This window comes from Microcaecilia unicolor, chromosome 3 (assembly GCF_901765095.1).
Source record: "Microcaecilia unicolor chromosome 3, aMicUni1.1, whole genome shotgun sequence".
In the NCBI taxonomy this organism is placed as follows: Eukaryota; Metazoa; Chordata; class Amphibia; order Gymnophiona; family Siphonopidae; genus Microcaecilia; species Microcaecilia unicolor.
Genome location: NC_044033.1, coordinates 218,849,582 through 218,870,915, shown reverse-complemented (window position 1 = coordinate 218,870,915; position 21,334 = coordinate 218,849,582). Strand labels below are relative to the sequence as shown.

The following is a 21,334-nucleotide window of genomic DNA, read 5'->3' as shown; positions in this document are numbered from 1 at the left end:
GCTCCTGAGGATCCATTCCTTCGGCACAGGATTCCTTTATGCTTATCCCATGCATGTTTGAATTCCGTTACCGTTTTCATTTCCACCACCTCCCGCGGGAGGGCATTCCAAGCATCCACTACTCTCTCCGTGAAAAAATACTTCCTGACATTTTTCTTGAGTCTGCCCCCCTTCAATCTCATTTCATGTCCTCTCGTTCTACCACCTTCCCATCTCCGGAAAAGATTCGTTTGCGGATTAATACCTTTCAAATATTTGAACGTCTGTATCATATCACCCCTGTTTCTCCTTTCCTCCAGAGTATACATGTTTAGTTCAGCAAGTCTCTCCTCATACGTCTTGTATCGCAAATCCCATACCATTCTCGTAGCTTTTCTTTGCACTGCTTCAATTCTTTTTACATCCTTAACAAGATACGGCCTCCAAAACTGAACACAATACTCCAGGTAGGGTCTCACCAACGACTTATACAGGGGTATCAACACCCCCTTTCTTCTGCTGGTCACACCTCTCTTTATACAGCCTAACAACCTTCTAGCTACTGCCACCGCCTTGTCACACTGTTTCTTCGCCTTCAAATCCTCAGATACTATCACCCCAAGATCCCTCTCTTCGCCCGTACCTATCAGACTCTCCCCACCTAACACATACGTCTCCCGTGGGTTTCTACTTCCTAAGTGCATCACTTTGCATTTCTTCGCATTGAATTTTAATTGCCAAACCTTAGACCATTCTTCTAGCTTCCGTATGTCCTTTTTCATGTTTTCCACTCTCTCCGGGGTGTCCACTCTGTTACAGATCTTAGTATCATCCGCAAATAGGCAAACTTTACCTTCTAACCCTTCGGCAATGTCACTCACAAATATATTGAACAGAATCGGCCCCAGCACCGATCCTTGAGGCACTCCACTACTTACCTTTCGCTCCTCCGAGCGAATTCCATTCACCACCACCCTCTGGCGTCTGTCCGTCAACCAGTTCCTTATCCAGTTCACCACTTCGGGTCCTCAAACATCCCCCCTCTCCCGTATACCTTTTAAATAGCAGATTTTCACCAGCAGCGAGCAGCAACTAATATACACTGCTCATGTTGGCCCCACACCCTTCCCTCTGATGCAGCTTCCTGTTTCCGCCTAGGCAGAAATACATCAGAGGGAAGGCTGTGGGGCCAGTGCGAGCAGTATGTATGTCACTGCTCACTGCAAGCGAAGATCTGCTACTTACAAGTTATGCAGGAGGGACACTTGTTGGGAGTTTTCAGCTGGTGGGGCTTGGGGATCCCTGCTAGCCACATCATAGGTATGCTGCTACTGGGTGGGCCTGAACCCAAAGTGGGTGGGCCTGTGCCCACTCAAGCCCACCCTTGGCTACGCCACTGGGACCCAGGCCCATCTCCCCCTACCTGGTACACTTGTGGTGGTAAATGTAAGCCCTTCAAAACCCACCAGAAACCCACTGTACCCACATCTCGGTGCCCCCCTTCACCTCTAAGGGCTATGGTAGTGGTGTACAGTTGTGGGGGAGTGGGCTTTGGGGGGTTCAGCACACAAGGTAAGGGAGCTATGTACCTGGGAGCTTTTTCTGAAGTCCACTGCAGAGCACCCTAGGGTGCCCAGTCGGTGTCCCAGCATGTCAGGGGGACCAGTGCACTACGAATGCTGGTTCCTCCCTCGAGGAAAGGGCTTGCATTTGTTCGTTTCTGAGATGGGCGTCCTTACTTTCCATTATCGCCGAAAATCAGAAACGACCAAGTCTAAGGACGACCATCTCTAGGGATGACCTAAATTTCGTGATTTGGGCGTCCCCGACCGTATTATCGAAAAGAAAGATGGACGCCCATCTTGTTTCGATAATACGGGTTTCCCTGCCCCTTCGCTGGGACATCCTGCGAGGACTTCCTCAGGAAAACTTGGGTGCCTCTTTCGAAAATGCCCCTCCACGTGACTTGCCCAAGGTCACTAGGAGCTGCAGTTGGAATCAAGCCCAGGTAGCCAGGATCAAGGCCCACTGCACTAACCATCAGGCCATTCCTCCATGGGCTGATATCGTTTATCATTTATTTATTTACTAGACCGTCACTTATTACAAAGGTAAATCAGAACGGTTTACAATATAAAATAACATTAAGACAATCAGTAGACATACTCTGAAATCCATTTATGATAGAAAAGCACTGCAAAAAGTCAACACACATACAGATATCACAAGCTATAATCATAAAAACATTGTTAAAAATAAAAAAACTAAAAAATTTTTCCCCTTTATTTCTATTTTAAGCGTTTTTTTCAAATGACTCTCGAAAGAAATGTGGTTTTAAAGCTTTATGAAAATGAGTATAAGAATCTTCAAGCCTAAGTTCTTTAGGAAGACAATTCCAAAGTGATGGAGTTAAGAAACAAATTGCCGATGTTCGCGTTGATTCCCATCTACTGATGCCGTGGCCAATATTTAAATGAAGCGCTGACCGCAGAGTCTGAACATTGACTCAGTAGTTTATGCATCTGATTTAGATATAGAAAAAACAGGTATAAATGTTGCATCTCAGCCAGATGTATAACCTATGGGCTAGATTCTATATACCGTACCTCAATTTCCGTGCAGAAATTTAAGAGTATTCTATAAAATATGCTTTAACTTAGGTGTACATTATAGACTACGCCGAGTGCTGCTCCGCGTGACTCAATTTCGTCACGGTTAATTACACCAGCTAAAACCTAGTGTAAATCCCTATTCGTAAATTATGCGCAGAGCGAGAGTATTCTATAACACACAGATTTTAGAAATGCCCATGACCAACCCATACCACGCCTACTTTTCAACTATGTGACTTAGAATTTACACGCATCACGTTACAGAATATGCTTAGTGAGTTCTGTGCGTAAATTTTAATTAATGCCAATTAGTGCTGATAATTGCTTGTTAACATCCAATTAATAGCGCTGATTAGCTAGTTAACCAATTAAGCTACGTACGTGCATTGTTATAGAATATGCTTCGATTTCCACAAGGAAATTAAGGCGCCATATATAGAACCCCAGGGAATATGTAAAAGGCTGTTGCTCTGCAAGGAGGAATCGTCCTCTAAATTTAAAAGTCCTTTCCTGATTTTTGGGGGCACAGACCCTGCTTAGTAACCTGCATGTTTTGTGTGGTATGTGTGTGCGTGTGGTTTGTTCACATATCGAAAAATGGGCATTCTTTTCTAAATGTTTCTTTGATTCTGGCAACCTGGGTTCAATTCCCATTGGAGCTTCTTGTGACCTTGGGCAAGCCACTTAACCCACCATTGCCCCAGGTCCAAAAAACTTAGGGATACTTTTACAAAGGCGTGCTGAAAAATGGCTTGCGGTACTGTAGGTGCGGGTTTTGGGCTCGCGCAGAATCATTTTTCAGCGCACCTTTAAAAAAGCCCTCTTCCCCGCCCCCGAAAATGGATGTAAGAGAAAAAAAAAATCAAAATTGCCGCGCGTCCATTTTGGGTCTGAGACCTTAATGCCAGAAATAGACCTAGCTGTAAAGAATTTGGGCGGTAATGATCTACGTGTGTCAGATGCCACTTGGCGCGCGTCCGCTACAGACATCAGAATATAAAAAGTGTTTTCCAAACGCGTGTATCGGGCGCGTGCCAAAAATGAAATTACGGCTAGAGCCATGCAGTAGTCGGGCGGTAACTGCATTTTGGCGCGCGTTGGGTGTGCGTAGACGCCTATTCGGCTTAGTAAAAGGGGCCCTTAGATTCTGAGCCCTCTAGGGACAGAGAAAGTACCTGCATCTATAATGTGCACAGTGCTGCGTATGTCTAGTAATGCTATAGAAATGATTAGCAGCATAGTAAGTGTTTAATAAACAAAAACAGAGATCAAGAAGTATTTGTATAATTGGTATTTTCAGCAATGTTCATCATTTATATATAGTTCCACAGAATGTACTAATAATTTGAAATATCCTGTTTGTATTTTTTTTTTTGTTACATTTGTACCCCGTGCTTTCCCACTCATGGCAGGCTCAATGTGGCTTACATGGGGCAATGGAGGGTTAAGTGACTTGCCCAGAGTCACAAGGAGCTGCCTGTACCGGGAATTGAACTCAGTTCCAAAGTCCACCACCCTAACCACTAGGCCACTCCTGCTTTTATAATCTTGAAATCTAAAATATTGAACTACTTGACCTTCTATATCTAGGATGTTTGTCTAAAGGTGTTGTCATGGAACAATGACAATGTTGTTCTGATCTTTATTTAAGCTTATTTACCGTGGAGTGTTGTTTTTGTTTGCTTTTGTATTTACTTTTCTGTCTTATGTTCTGAAAAACCTTTAATAAAAATATGGAAAAAAAATAAAATATTGAACTCTATGGAAGAGTTTAAAAAAATTGTCAATACTTTTTTTCTTTTTTTTAGGAAAAGGGGTTAAATTCATCTTCTCTACATTCTTCCTTACTTTGTCATCCTTTGCCTGGAGGTTCGTAATCCAAACCTGGGATTTCTGAGTATGACTCATATGTATCAGGACACAAAGATCTCAGAGAGAGAGAACCCTATCACAGACGGAGAAGCACACTTTTTTTTTTTCTGTCTTGTAAACAAAAAAAATCAGGAAATGAGAGAAACCGAAACCTTTCTCTATTTCCCTGTGAGAAGCATGGCGGCAGGGAACTGTCTGCAAAATGAAGCTTTTTGTTCTCTCTGTCTGGATTATTTTACAGATCCGGTGACTTTAGACTGTGGACACAACTTCTGTTGCTCCTGTATCACTCAGTCCTGGAATGGGTTAGAAGAAAACTTCCCCTGTCCTCAGTGCGGCTCAACATTTCAGCAAAAGAAACTCAGACGTAACAGGCAGCTGGCAAATGTCATATACTTATTGAAAAAGCTATTGAAACCTGTCAGGAAACGAAAAAGGAAGAATCAGTGTAACAAGCATGAAGAGAAAGTGAAGCTATTGAAATCTGGCCCGAAACGAAAAAGGAAGAATCGGTGTAAGAAGCATGAGGAGAAACTGAAGCTGTTCTGCTCAGAGGATGGTAAACCAGTCTGTGTGGTGTGTAGCAAATCTCGGGATCACAGGTTGCATTCTTTCATTCCCATCGAAGAAGCTGTGGAGAAATACAAGGTATGTGTGAAATTCACAGAGGCTTTGGGCCATTACGGGTTAGCCATTGGCATTCAACATTTTGCTGGCCAATGCTGGCGTTATCCCCAGAAATTAAATAGGGGTCATGTCCGGACTCCGGCATTGAACTTCTGGGTATATGCAGGCGGCGAAAACCTAACCGGTTAAGTGTTTCATGCAGTCCTATTTAAGTGGTTATCCTAGCTGCTTAAGTGCTGATATGCAGCGCCAAATCCACCCCGCAATTCCCCCGCCCCCCCCCCCCCCCCACCCCCAAATGGCCGGTCTCAGCTTAGGCACTAACCGGGTATTTTCAGTAACACAGTCTGGTTAAGAGCCACTGAATAGGTCCAGTTAGCCCTGGACAAGCGATTTAAGTCACCAGAAGCTATTTCTGGTCATTGAAATCACTTTAAATATCTACCCCCCCCCCCCCCCCATTGCTTTTTACCCCAGTAAAGGGCTTTTTTTTGAGAGAGTACTGAGTACTGGCACCTTTTCCATTGTCTGCTAAAATTGACCCATGGTCCCCAGGTTTTAATGAAACAGCTCAGGCCTACACACCAATTCTGCCTTATCATAGATTCTGTGACTGGTTGCAGGGGGCCTGGCTATTGAGGGATGGGTCTTTCAGTGGTCACCCTAACCCTGAAGGGTGGCCTGGCATTTGAGTACCAGCACCTTTTTTTGCTATAAAAAATGCAGTTCCGCAGTATATCCTATGATATCCCCGCATTCAGTAGCTCTCTCCCCGCTTGCTGTTGCTGGGGGACTGGAGACGCCCTCTTCAAGGGCAGAAAAACACATTTCCTCTTCACACTTCCTGTGGTTTCTCATCCTCTGCATGCCTTTGCTTTCAGCCAACAGCAGTGTGTGCAGCTATGGCAAGCTGAGCAGTAATTGCAGACTAGAGAGTATGAAATTTCAGCAGAGGATGGGGGGTTCCTGCACCCACTATTGAACAATGTTAAAAACCACATGGGAAATGTTGAGTGTGTATCCCTAGAAAGTACATAAGTACATAAGCACCGCCATACTGGGACAGACCAAAGGTCCATCAAGCCCAGCATCCTGTCTCCGATAGCGACCAATCCAGGCTTCAAAAACCCGGCAACCCCTCCCCCCCCCCCAAAAAAAAATTAATAATGTTCAATGGACTTTTCCCTCAGGAATCTGTCCAAACCCCCTTTAAATTCCGTAAGGCTAGCTGCTGTTTGAGGCTTGGGTGCTGAGTGCTACCCAAGGCCTGTGAGCGGGTGGCATCCCCTCTATGCTGAGGGGAGTCCTCCACCTGCAGTCCTGCCAGAGGGAGGTGCTGTTTCACTATTACATTGTCAATAGTGAGGGACAGGCAAGCTCTGTAGAACTCCAGGGAACCTGCCTGTCCCTAGCAACTGAGGCCCTGATGCTTGAATCGCTAACAGTCGGTGATGCACAAAGGGGATCACATGCAAATGAGCTGCACGGATCCCCCTTTGTACATCCTCGCTATTTGTGAGTTTGAGCTGATGCACTGGACCTCCTCTGTTTTTTAAAATTTACCCTGGTGGTCCAGTGGATTCTCACCCCCCAATCTTTTTTTAAACTCCCCCCCCCCCCCCGTGACCCCGGAACCTTTTAAAAAACTTTTCCGGCAAAATGGAGGCAGGAGAGCAGGAGCAACAGGTCCTCCCTCCTGCCTCGGGCCTGCCCGGAACAAAATGGCAGCGCCCAGGCCCTGCCCAGTGTATTCCTGAGATGCACTGTAAACACCATATATGGAGGTTTTTTTTCCCTATTATGGTGTTTAGCCCTGCCCAGTGCATCCCAAAATGCACTGGGCAGGGCCTGGGTGCCGCCATTTTGTTCCGGACACGCCCAAGGGAGGGAGCCGTTGCTCCTGCCCTCCTGCCTCTACCTTGTTGTAAAGGTACAGGAAGGGGCGAGGGTGTGGGTCGGGTGTGGGAGGGAGGGTTGTGTGCCTGCGCAGGGGAAGTGGTTTGGTCCAATGGACCACCAGGGAAAATTTTTAAAACACATTCCAGGGTCATGGGGGGGGGGGGGCGTGGTCACCAGGGAAAGTTTTAAAAAGATTGGGGGATCGGGGTCCACTTGACCACCAGTGAAATAACAAGATGCGGGTGGGGGGTGTTTGTGGTGTACTGGACCACCATGGAAAATTATTATTATTATTATTATTTTTTTATTTTATTTTATTTATAACAATTTAATTTTACAAGCACTAAAATAACTTGCCAGAAATACAGACAAAATAATACAAGAATTATTTCAATCAGGTAATTCTATACTCTTCCTTAGACCACAAAATAGGGAGAGTGAAACAAGACAAGGAGCTCAATTAAACAACAGTAAACAAAGAAAACGTGGTATTAAACTGATTATCCCCAGTTATTATTTATCTGAATCATTATTCCACATTGATCGTCTGGTTGGCTTCTTCAAACCCAAAACGGTTGGAAACATACTTATTGTCCAATATTAGTGGAAATAATACAACTGATTTCATGTTTTCTCTTTTAAAACCAGAAATTATTTAACAATACAAACACTTGAGTCTCTAATCCAATTCCCACTGATTAAGGTAATCCCAGTTTCACAGGCTTCACTCCTTTTGAATAAATATACTAAGAGGAATCATTTCAGAGGAAAAAACTTTAGGAATCGTACCCGGAACTCTGGGAAAACAACAATCTCGATATTAATCATTTGTAATAATATTCATTTTGTTCAAATTTTTCTGGTCTATTATCATCTTCAAAATCTTAACCATTTTCTACTCCTGTAGAACTTCATTTGCCGTATCAATGTTTCATTCTCAAAGGATTCGATTAGATTATCCATGTGGCTCACTAATAAGATTATATCGGAAGCAAACTTAATTACTATCACCGTTAGGTCCTGGAGCGCCTTCCAGATGATATTCAATGTAACCTCCACGGGAGCCAAAAAGCTCCAAGCTGATAGCTCTTGCGGATTTAGGAGTGGCACCGCACTTCCGTTTCAGCATACACTCCTAACTCACTCCTCCACTCCTTTGGACATGGTGGTTAAATGATTCGGGAGCAATGAAGTTGTTTCCAGGTCCAAGAGCGTCGACGCTCCTTCGCCTGCGCTAATCAAAGGACTCACCAACCTAGTAATCTGTGGGCAGCTCGTCACGCAGCAGTCCCACACTTGTTGCACAGGGGACAAAACGCTGGCCATCAGCGGCTGACCCCCGATTGTCCCCTTCCTCTCAGTTAAGGTAACTGCAATTGCAGAGAGGAAATTTCAAGTAAACAAAGACAGAACTTCAGAGGTCAGCTGGGCCGTTGAGCGTACGAGCTTCAGGTCACCATCTTTCCACTTTCCCTAGTTTGGGACACTCTTTGTCTGGTTTCTCCTCAGAGGCCTGTCTGATATGGGTAACCCTTCAGCATAGCCCTCTGAGTCATTGAAACACAGAAGCCTTCCACCACTACAAGGTGGTGTCCCTTTGGAGGGGGGAAAATTATTTTTAAATTCAAGGTGTGGCACCGGGAGGTGAGGTAGGAAGCACAAGCAGGCAGCCTTTATAGCTTCCTGCTTGTGCTTTTCTCCTCTCCGACAGCTCCAGAGCAGCTGTAAAATTTGCTTGTTAAATTAGGGCTGCTCTGCAGCTGGGCATCCCCTGGAATAATCATTAGATTACGAATGAGCTCATTAGAATACTAATGAGCTCATTGTAATACATTTGCATGGGGTTCTTGGTGGCTTCTAATGGCACATGTTAGAACCACGGATAACCCCTTTGTGCATTCCTAGCTACGTAAACATTTGCTTTAGACTGGCTAAATGTAAATAGCAAGGTAAGCTTTGTGCATCTGGTCCTCAAAACACAATATTGACATACCACACCCTACTGGCAGCAATGCAGTTGGACAACTTCCGCACAGCTTAGAGGGAACAGCCCTGGCATCATTGTCCAGAATGGGTTGTTGATTCTTGTTGAGAACATTTTTGTGGCTTCACCTGCGAGTTATAGGTGACCACCAGGAATGCTCTGTTATTTTCCTTTTTAGGAAGGTCCTGCAGCAGATTGTTCCTGGGTATTTGTTTGGCCCTGTTTTTCTGTCTTCTCACGTCATTGAGTGGGTAGCGTAATTTCAAAACTCTCTGTTGTAGTTTCTCCAGATGGTTGTCTTTCTCATAGGAGTCAGAACAAATGCAGCAACACTATAAGACTTTGTTGTGGACAATGGAACTAGAGGGTTTCCAGTATAATGTAGCTCTTATATTAGAGTTACCATATGTCCAGTTTTACCCAGACATGTCCTCTTTTTGAGGACACTGCGGGATGTCTGGGTGGGTTTTGCCAGCCTGCCCATTTTCCCAGGGCAGGCAAGTGGGCCTTAGGGTGTCCTGTCCTCCCCTCTCCTCCTATACCTTATTATCGTGCCCTGATGGTCTAATGTGTCGCATTCTGCAGCCTAAATGATACTTTCTCAGGTCCAGATAATTGCCCAAAGTCTACAAACATCTGTAACACCACAGGCAGAGTCCACCCCGGTTCCGCCACAAGCAGCATTATGTCATCTGCAAAAGCCATATACTTTAGTGGAGCACACGTCCTTGATACTTCAATCCCCAGTATATGCTTACTACCTCGAAGCTGTACCAGCAAAGGCTCCAGAAAAAGAATATGTAGCAGAGGCGAAAGCGGGCAGCCCTGTCTTGTTCCCCTCCCCAGAGGGAACACCACAGATGATACTCCATTCACTAACACAGCCGCTGATGGGTTTGTATACAGAGTTCGTATTGCCTGGAGAAAAAAACCCTCTATATCATATCGGCCCAGTAACGAAAATAGAAAAGACCATTCCACCCTATCAAAAGCTTTTTCAGAGTCGAAACTGATAGCCAAAGCAGGGGTGTCCAATTGAGCACATCGCTCCAGCCCCCAAATCAAACGCCGTACATTTATTCCAGCATGTCGTCCCTTCACAAACCCCATTTGATCCGATCCCACAAGCTTGGGTATCACCATGGCTAGTCTTTCAGCTAAGATTTTTGCTAACAATTTAAGATCTAGATTTATGAGAGAGATAGGCCTGTAATGGGTCCTTCCCTGACTTAGGTAAGACTGTAATCAAGGCTTGGTTGGACCATTGGGGAAAAGACCTCCTCTGTATGGCCGTGTCAAAGTAGGCTCCCAGGAGACCCACCACTCCCGTATTTAAGAATTTATAAAATTTTCCACTGAACCCATCAGGCCCAGGCGATTTATGTTGCTTCAAACTCTATAGCTCTCTGTATTTCAGGCCCAGTTAAGGGCTCATTCAATTTGGTTTTTTCCTCGTCTGTTAAACACGGAACTCCACAATTATGTAGGAAAGATTCAGTTTTCTCCTGCTGCCCTCTACCCTCTGCCCCATACAGAGAGCTATAGAATTGGACAAAGAGTGTCTCTAGCTTCCCTTGCTCAGTCACAGTGTGACCTTGTGGATCTCGAAGCGCCGCTATGGCTTTTGGCCCAGTCCAGCTTTTTGTAAGATTCGTCTAAAGCTTACTAGGTTTATTGCCAAATCTAAAAAGACGAAACTTATAATAGAAAATATTTTTCTTAGCCTGTTCCTGGAAAAGATTACTTAACGCCGTCTGTGCTTGTTCTAAAGAATGCCTAAATGCCACAGTTGGATGTGTCTGCATCCGCCTCTTTAACATTCTAATTCTCCTTTCTATATCAATCATATGACTGGCTAGTTGCTTTTTCTGCTTGATAACAAAGGATATAATATCTCCTCTAATCACTGCCTTTCCTGCATCCCACATCAGAATCGGATCTGAAACATGCTGTTTATTATTGTTAAGAAATTCCTCCCACTTTTGAATGAGATAACGTCTGAAGGCTTGGTTTGTGTAAAGATGGGCCGGAAATCTCCACCTCCCTCTTTTCCCCACCCCGGGACCTCCCAGATCTACAATTACAGAGATAGGTGAGTGATCTGAAATCACTAAGGTCCCAATATCCGCCTTCTCTATCTTATGGAACAAGTCTTTAGAGACAAAGATATAGTCTATTTGGGACTGTGTTTCATGGGCCTTGGAGGCATGCATAAAATCTCTCTCCTGTGGATGCAACGTTCTCCAGGGATCCACCAGATCAAAACTACATAGAAAAACCCCTAAGCCTTCCGTAGACCTAGACCTAGATCTCTGTGCCCCCAGCATTGGTATCTAGATTTGTGTCCAAAATCGGATTAAAATCTCCCAGAAGGATTTTAGGGCCAGCAATAGTGGACAATTTTGCTATTATAGTCCTAAAAAAGGACCTTTGTGGAGCATTAGGTGCATAGATTGAGACTAGAGTGATGTTAGAGTGATTTAGCTTCCCTTCCACTGTAACAAACCGCCCCTCTGTGTCCTTTGTGACCCTATTCTGAATAAAGGGCACCAATTTGTGGATCAATATGGCTACCCCCGCCTTTCTTTTGGAGGCAGAGGCATAATAATATTGGGCCACCCAGGATCTTCTTAATTTCTGATGTTCAATATCATTAAGCTTCATTTCCTGCAGTCCCACTATATCAGCTTTGTGCCTTCCCAGGTACTGCAAAATCTTAGATCTTTTTATTGGCAACTTAACACCCAACACAGTCCATGATATTAATTTCAAACCCTTAGTCACCATTGTGGGTAACATAGAGATGAGTCCCTATACACAAGATAACATTTGTCTTGACAACCCATCAGAGAGCCCAGCCTCCTCTCTGGTAAGCACCTGGCCACACACACAGTTCAACCCTCTGTGTAAACATCCATTTCCCAAACCGCTTCCATATTTGCTCTTCATTGTACATGGTCTCCCCCCTCTTCTCCCCCCTAGTCCCTTTCCCCCCTCAGCCCCTCTCTCACTCATCAAGGTCAGCGTTATGATGCATCCCGCCCCCTCCCCACACACTCATCCCCCTTTCTCTCATCCCAAACCCCATATTCCCCCAATCACACACAACCAACAAAATCACACCGCAGAAACCTAGGATATTGATCAAAACATATACCTAATACCTGGCTGGTTGCATCATGCAATGGAGACAGAAAGAACAACACAAAATCCCCAGCACCAGTTCAAAAAAGGGAGAGGTACACCGCTGTGTCCACCCCACCCCGACAGGGTATAGATAGGTACTCCGATAAAAGTCTTCCGTAGTTGTATCAGTTCAGAAACCATTGCTGCACTTGCGACTTGGCCGCTTCAGTGGTGTCGAAAATATGGACCTTTCCCTCCTTAATGACGTGAAGTCGGGCAGGGAACTGCAAAGTGAACCTTAACTGTTTCTCCACCAATATTTTACAGATTTCCGAATAACTTTTCCGAAGTTGTGCCACTGCAGCCGAGTAATCCTGGAACAGTAGAACTTTAGTGTACTGGAACCGCATATCTTGCATGGACTGGTATTTCCGTAGAATTTGTTCTTTATGTGCGAAATTCTGAAATCTTGCCACTACCACGCGGGGCCTAGCCGCGCCTTCTACGAGTCTTCCTACGTGGTGTGCGCGTTCAATCTGTATAGGCCCCAGTGATGACTCATTCAGCAGCGATTCCGTGAACCATTTTTCTAACAACTGCTTTAGGTCCTTGTCTTTCATCGCCTCCAACAGCCCCACCACTCTTATATTGTTGCGGCGGGACCTATTTTCCAGCTCATCCAATTTGTTAGTGCAGCCTGCCACTTCCTTCCTGAGTCTCGCCAATTCTTCCAAGACTCCCTGAACACTATCTTCCGTGGCGCTGATTCTGGCTTCTATCTCACTCTGGCATTGAAGTCCACCACTGCTTGAGTTAGCCCCTGCACACTGGAATGAATCCCATCCTGCCGTGCATCGTGTGCTGTTACTACCGCTGCCGAGAGCTTTGCAATGAGAGCATCTGAGATCGCGGGGCCTTCCGCCGGCTCCTCCGCCATCTTGCTTTCATTCACTGCCACGGAGCGCACCTTAGCGCTGTCCTTTTTAGCGCTTTTAGAAGTCATTTCCACACCAGATTTCAAAAGATATTTGTCCATAAGTAATGGGGCACTTCGTCCTTCACTGAAAAAGAAGAAGAATTTCAAGGATCATAGCACAAAGGCACTCTAAAAGAGAGGGGGTCGGGGAGCTCAAAGAGAACACAGCCTCCTAGCTCAGCTGCATCAAGTGACCCCCCCCCCCCCCCCCAGTTGGCATTTTTAAAAAACACCATCTGGCACAGGCAAGAAAAGCTGGATATTTAGAGATAGTACCTGAACAGTGCCTAAATATCTAGATACCTTGGTGTGTGCCCTGCAATACTCAGGGAGTGGCAATATTCAGCTTCAATTCAGATAGCATATCCAGTCCACGTAGAACAGCTGGAAATTGCCACTGCCCAGATAACTTTAGTCTCCTCCCAACTCTGCTCCCATGGCCCTTGGTAAAGATATTCAGTGATACTCTTTCATACAATTTTGCTGAATATCTTTTGCAGCAATATTTATCTCTACTTTTGAGTACCAGATCCAGTACTGCCTCTTCCCTTATGAAGTCCATCATTATTTGTCAGAAAAGGGCTCTTGAAAGGCATTCACAGCCTCTCACTTCTTGCCGGTCTTACAGATGGGATTATGTAGGTGAAAAGTCTCCCACTAACTACACCTCCCTTCACTACCACCTTTTTAGATATCTTTGATCAGATATCTGTGTGATTTTTCTGTCTATACAAGTGGATCAAACTTGTATAAAACATAATTCTCATTGTGCCATATTTGGGACCAAATCGAATGCATTTTGGTCAAGCCTGTAAAGAGTAATGTCCTCCAACTGCACTGGTACCAGTAGGGGGCAGTGCTTCAATATTGTGTTTTCAATCTCTAGGGATAGGCAGGATCCCTGGAGTCCTGCAGAACTTACCTGTCCCTCATCATTGAAAATGTGATAGTGAAACAGAACCACCTGCTGGCAGGACTATAGATGGAGGACTCCCACTCAGCTTAGAGGGAACAGTCCTCTCAAGTGCATTTTGATTTGATATCGTGGTTTGGAAATAATAATATTAACATTCTTTTAAAAAACCTGAATGTTTACAGGAAAAATATACCAATTGCTTGAAACCTTTGAAAGAGAAGCTGGAAGAGATTCAGATATTTACATCCAATGAAGAGATGAAAGCCGATCAGCTGAAGGTAAGTGTCTCTGTAAAAACTGCAACTCATACAGAATACAGCTGCAAGACTAATATACAGATTGAATAGACATACTAGTGTTTCAACTCATCTAAAGTAGAGTGGTGTGGTAGCCGTGTTAGTCCACTTTTAAAGGTAATCAATAGAAATCAAACAAAATAAAACATGGAAAAGAAAATAAGATGATACCTTTTTTATTGGACATAACTTAATACATTTCTTGATTAGCTTTCAATACAAACCATCCTACAATCAGATTCAAAATTGACTACTCCCCAGAAAAAGTCAATTTTTTGGACACCACGGTCTCAATCAGTGATGGCTGTATACAAACATCTATATACAAGAAACCCACAGACAGATGCAGCTACCGCCACAACTCCAGCTTCCACCCTTCACATACAAAGAGATCCATTATTTACACCCAAGCCACAAGATACCACCGTATCTGCTCTGACCCAAGGGACAGAGACAGAAATCTTGAAATCCTGACTGCATCCTTCGAACGGAAAGGCTACAACCCCAAAATAATTTCCAAAAATATTGCCTCCTCCCTCAAAACACCCAGAGAAAATCTGCTACAGTACAAAGAAAAAAAAAAGCCACAGACAGAATCCCCCTTATAGTGACATACAATCCAGAGCAGGAAAAATTAAGAAAAATCATAAAAGATCTTCAGCCTGTACTCCAAGAGGATGAATTACTGAAAGAGATATTCCCAGCCCCACCAATGCTGGCCTTCTGACAGCCACCCAACTTGAAACACAAGCTAATCAGAAGTAAACTCCCAACACAGACTGAAAAAGAAGAGAAGGGCACACATCCTTGCAATATATCCAGCTGCAAGCTATGCCAAAACATTTCACAGGACCCCACAGCAGGGGCGTAGCCAGATGGGCAATTTTGGGTGGGCCTGAGCCTAAGGTGGATGGGCATGGAATTCGCTCCCCCCCCCTGGCCCCCCTCTGCTTTGCTCCTCTCCCCACCCCTCGTTGCCCACAAACCTCAAATATTAAATACTTGAGCTGGCGGGGATACCCAAACCCTGCCAGTTGAAGATTTCCTCCTCCTCCTCAAGCAGCTAGCACTCTTCCAAATGACAGCCGGCAGCACTTGCCTCAAACTGATGCTGCTGCCGACAGGCCGTGCATGCTCAGTGCTTTTACATGTGTGAAAACTGAGGATGTGCAGAAGGGCTGGTCTCAGCATCAGCTCAAAGAAAGTGCTGCTGGCTGCCCAAGAAGAGAAAATCTTCAGCTGGCAAGGTTTGGGGATCCCAATCAGCCACAGCAAGAGTGTCACAATTTTGGATGGGCCTGAGTCCAAAGTGGGTGGGCCCTGGCCCACCCAGGCCCACCTGTGGCTATGCCACTGCCCCACAGTCATTCACAAAGGAAAAATATTCAACATAAAGGAATATTTCACATGCTCATCTTCCAATGTAGTATATATCATTCAGTGTAAAAAAATCTAACGAAGGATGCTATATTGGAGAAACAGGCCAGATGCTAAAGACAAGATTTAATTTACATAGACATCACATGAACAATACTGGTGCCAGCCGGGTTCACACCCCTGTGGGCCAGCACTTTACAAAACCAGATCACTGTACCAGTGACTTCATCGTAAGAATCCTGAAAGGTAACTTTAAAACAATACAGGAACGTAAGACCTTTGAAGTCAGAATGATTTAATATTTTGACACCCAACAGACAGGACTTAACAAAGATCTGGGTTTTCTAGCCCATTATAAACCATAAAGTTGTATTGCTATGTTTATCACCCTCCTCTCACCTATCCACCCTCATCCTGCTAGACTATCTCTGAAATGCTTTGATGTTCCCATGCATACCTCCTACCCATCCCCACCCTGTTAGACTGTCAATGAAATGCTTGGAAGTTTTTCTTATATATACTGCCATCTACCACATTTGCTTATTTCCGATCTGACAAAGAAGAGCAACCTTCAAAAGCTAATCAAGAAATGTATTAAGTTATGTCCAATAAAAAGGTATCATTTTATTTTATTTTCCATGTTTTATTTTGTTTGATTTCTATTGATTAACTCATCTAAACAAACTGCAATGGCTTTCCATAGCAGAAAGACTCATGTTCAAAGCTACTTGTTTAGTTTTTCAGTTCTTACAGGGCTTCACCTCTGAACTGCTGACTAAGACCGCTTCGCTATATCTGATCCAGTCTAACAGACTGAAACGACCAATGTTAGCATCACCATTTCAAAAGACAATTTGAAATCAGAGAATTTTAGCTCTCTATTTCCCGCACAAGGAGTCAAAATATGAAACTCTCTACCTATTCCCATCAGAACAGAACACAGCTATTTCAACTTCAGGAAGAGGCTAAAAACCTTTCTCCTCCCAAAGGCTGCTTCAGAATAATCCATCATGACTTCTACTTCCTAGTATCATCCATTATCCTTTCCTTTAATGTTTTTAGTCTCATGCATTACACCAATGGTCTCTAATGTTTCTCATACCTTGCACTAACACTATCTGCTTTTCTCACCTAGAATGTAAACTGCACTGAACCCTGGAAAGGGGATATTAGCGGTATATAAGAATTGAATTGAATCACCACATAGAGAATACGGTTTTGCAGGCCAAAACATCTCATTGGTTTAGTTTTCTGTGTCTTTTATAGGAACATGCATTCGAAGTATAGTACAATCTCGATTATCCAACTTCTTTTTTTTTTTTTAATTTGTTTATTAAATTTATTTTACAAGTTAACATCCACTTGCAAAGGAAAAACAGATCCAACCGTGCTAAAATTACATAGCAGTAATATACATCACTATCCATTCAAAGAAACACTTTATATCTTCCTTAGACCTCAATTATGTGGTTAGAGGGGGGCGACAGGTATTTAAATGGAGAAATTAACCTCAATATTTAAAATAAATCGGCTTAACCTGGAACCATAACTATTATTCTTTAGTTGGTAAAGTTGTTTCTATATTGTGTTTACTTAGGTTCTTCAAGTCCAAGAATGTCCGTAGCTGTGATGGGTCATAAAACACATATTTAGTTCCTTGAAAATTGATCCTACACTTACATGGATATGCTAACATATATGTCGCCCCTAAGGCTCTAGTCTCATTTCTTAAGTCCAAAAATTGTTTCCTCCTCTCTTGTGTTGCTTTTGCAACATCAGGATAAACCCAAACTTTTTGTCCATGAAACAATTTTGATGAATTTTTAAAATAGAGCTTCAAGACCTGATTTAAATCTTGTTCAAAAACAAATTGAACAATTAAAGTACCACGATTAGTTATTTCAACATCTGATTCTTCTAAGAATGCAGTTAAATTCTGAGGCTCCTGCTTTTCTCTTTGTACCTTCTTTACAGAGTCTTTTAAAGGCAAATAATACATCTTATTACATGGGGGCATATAGAAGAATCTATCTGTAAAATTTCCTGAAGGTACATTCTAAATAAATCACTTGATTTTAATAATGATGAAATAGGAAAATTCAGGAACCTCAAGTTTAAATGACGATTATAGTTCTCCATTTGTTCAATTTTTCGCTGAGTTATTTGTTTATCTTTTATCAATGCGTCCACTGAAGATTTTAATTCATTAGCCACAATTTGGTTTTGCTGAGCCTGTTCAGAAGCATCTTTTTTAACTTTTTCAAGTGAGGCGTCAATTTTTTCTAACTTACTTACAACCGTTGTAATCTCATTAATAGACTTAGTCACTGCCAAGGTCAAACCTTGAACCGCTTTCCAAACCTCCGTAAGAGTCACCTCTCTTGGATCTTCCCTCGATATCAAATCTTCCCCGCTTAGGTCTTGAGGTGATCCGCTGATCGAAACGCCGCTAGCAGCGCCTTCCGCATCAAACGGGGTTTCCTCACCTCTGACCTTCGCTGGGCAGGGAGGCGGTACCAACTCCGGCGGCGTGAGGGAAACCTCTCGTCCTAGAAGCTCTGATGCTCCCTCGTCTCGGCTCAACAGCGGACTCGCCAAACCGGGCTCCTGCATGGTTCGCTGTATAAAACGGTCAAGAGTCTGCTGGTCTGGAGTTGAAGTAAGTGCCCTCGGCAGCTGGGTCCTCACCGCTCCTTTACGTTTAGTATGTGGCATTGTAGGAAATTTTTTCTTCCAGCGCTTCTCGAACCACTCTCAACAGCAGTATTCAGGTCGCCATCTTGGAACGCCCCCTCGATTATCCAACTTCACTGATCTGACCATCCAGCATATCTAACGGACCCCTGGTGACATCATACAGCTTCTCTTTCCTTTTTCTGAAACTGGGACCCTATTTTTACTGCAAAATAGCACCATTTGAGCCGGGACCCTGCTTTTACTGCCTTTGTTTCTGCATTGTTTGAGGGGTTACCATTGTTTTCTGTATTATCTGACTTTTCATTTATCCAACAACGAGTCAGTAGGATGGAGTCTGTTCCAGAAGATATATAAGAAGAGACTTGAAGTTCTGAATATACATATATTTAGATCGATAGACCAATAAATAAATATAGTCAGATATATCTGCAACTTGGTTTACCACTTTTCTTTTTTGTAGGAAAGGGGTTACCTTGAACACTGTAATTCATCTTCTCTACATCCTTTCCTACTTTGTCATCATTTGCCTGGAGGTTTGTAATAAAGACTTAACCCCCTGTTTACTAAAGTTTAGCTCGAGTTATCTGCAGCAGGGCCCATTTTATTCCCCATTTTGGAGGCGGCACTAGAAAGAGGAGGGAGTGCTATTCCCTCCTCCACCTTCAAGGTACAGGAGAGGAGGGTTCGGGGGCACTAGATCACCAGGGCAAAGGACTAGAGATCCACTGGACCTTAGCCCTCTCCTGGCCGAGGGGGGGGGGGGGGGGGGAGTTGCATTGATAGGTTTAATAGGTCTGGGCTTTTTAGTTTTGACAGCCTGGATCTGTCAAAGAACTTCTGTGGGAGGATTGTGCCTTGGGTGCTTCCCAGGCACAATCCTCCTGCAGAAGTACCCCCATGATCGAAGGTAGTAGCGCACATAAATTTGCATCCTATTAGCTTTGATCAAAGAGGCATTAATTTCCTGTGCTGTTCCAGCTGTTTGGAACAGCGTAGGGAAATTGATCATCTGGGCTCAAGTAAGAGAGCCTCTTGCTGGTTAACTGGTGCTGAGCGGGCCCTGAGGGAAGATTCAGCAGTACTTATCTGGATAGTGTGTTAATCTGGTTGTGAACCCTTGAGCCCAGGCTGATGCCTAGCATAGGATCTTGGCCAAGGCCTAGGGTAGACCAAACAGGCACTATGCACACCCCAGCCACCAAGCCCCGCACACACAGGACAAACAACTAGCACCACCAGAAAATGAGCGATAGAGCAGGTGGGCCTCACGGCCTATTGGGAACCCACTCGTACAGAGTCCAGCCGTGCGGGCCTCACGGCTGAACAGGAACTGATTCATACACTGGGAGGGGTTCCCAAAGGGACTGGAGCACAAGCAATGCAGACAGCGCGAGCTAGAGACACAAGGGAAAGAGCAACAGACAGAAGCTTCTGTAGGAATACACAAGTCTGTGCCACAGGGCACTCAAGAAAAAAGGAAGCCACTCAAGGGAACACTCTAGGCTGTACCATACAGCACACAAAGGTAAGGGGGAGCTACCTATAAGAATACACAAGGCTGTACCACACAGCGCACCAGGGAAAAGGGAATCCACACACAAGAATGCACAAGGCTGGCCCCACAAGGATAAAGGGAACTGCTTATAGGGATACACAAGGCTGTGCCACACAGCACTCAAGGGTAAAGGGAAGAGTAAGCAAATAGAGAAAGTTGCCTTAACATACACAGATCAGATAAGGAACACTGCTCACTGGAATCAGGAAACAGACTCAGCAAACAAAAGGGGGAAAACAGGCTCAGGGAAAAGGCTACTCCTGAAACACTGAACTACAGGAAGCAGGGCTTACATGGCAGACAAAGGTGAAGCAAGCAAAGGGAGACTGACACAAACAAACAAGAGCAAATACAAAGATAGGGAGGCTGGCAAAAGAGGCAGAACCACAGGGAGCAGAGCCTAAATTTAGCACAAAAAGGGAACACAGAGAGAAAGGAAACTTAATCAAACAAACAAGAATGATACAAGGAACAAGCTTTCCACAGACAGCACAATACTAGACAAGCAGGGAACAGGCGCAGGTGCAGTATAGTGAGGCAATCAAGCTCATGCTGGGAATACCCAGCACACACAGAATCAACAAGCTACGAGGAGAGTAAGCAAATACTGCAACGTATACAGAAAGTGCCCTAGCACAAACAGAGAGAGAGAGAGTAAGCAGGCTTCAGATGACAGCAATCAAACACTAAAGCAAAGGTTGTAGGGAGAGGTAAGGTTAAGTAGATCTTGGCTTCTGACGTCTGCAGCTACAGACATCAGCTCAATCCCTGACAGGCCAATGAGAAGCGAGTTCCAGCTATTCCCCTGCCTGTTAGCAAAGCGGGTTCCAGCCATTCCCCTGCCTGTTTAGCAAATCATAACATAGTGCTACTGAATATCCCCTCTAACCACTAAAGGCAAAACCAGCTATTGTGTAAATGGTCCAGGAGTGGCGCTAGGGCAGAGCTGGCATTTAACCAGTTAACTGCCTGTATTCAGCCCTTTTCAAACGTTTCTCTGCTGGTCTCCGGTTGAGTAGTGATGCGGTTTTGTTGGCATATCAAATATCCAGCTGCATTTGTGATACACATTTGGCATCTGTCTGATAGCGTCTTCAGATTAAGCACTATCTCTGCATTTTGTGGACTTTGAGTACTATTTTCAAGACCCCTGATGCAGGCAGTTTTGCCGAAACATGGACCATGTCGGGTCTGTCCAAGAACATTTAAGTTGACGCCCCCTATCTTGAAGGCTCCTTGTGCTTTCGTTTCTTCACTCCTGTGTGAGTGTGCTTTGGGTTATCTCTCCGGGGTTCCCTATATTCAGCCTTTAACCAGTTAAAGTTAGGCCTTTTCCACTTGATTTTTGTATCTCTTTGTCTCATTACTGTTTTGCTTTTACTTTCTCTCTTCTGCTCCTCTGAACTTTTATTGTGAAC

General features: G+C 44.2%; 1 protein-coding gene across 1 annotated transcript in view; it reads left to right on the top strand.

The window, feature by feature from the left end:
* The window catches only part of LOC115464978 (E3 ubiquitin-protein ligase TRIM39-like), a 47,713-nt gene that overhangs the window by 4,448 nt on the left and 21,931 nt on the right, over nucleotides 1-21,334 (top strand). The window contains exons 2-3 of the mRNA XM_030195372.1: nucleotides 4,400-5,111; nucleotides 14,174-14,269. Of these exons, the coding sequence (XP_030051232.1) occupies nucleotides 4,491-5,111; nucleotides 14,174-14,269 (717 nt within the window). The 5' untranslated portion in view covers nucleotides 4,400-4,490. The remainder of the gene's footprint in view (nucleotides 1-4,399; nucleotides 5,112-14,173; nucleotides 14,270-21,334) is intronic.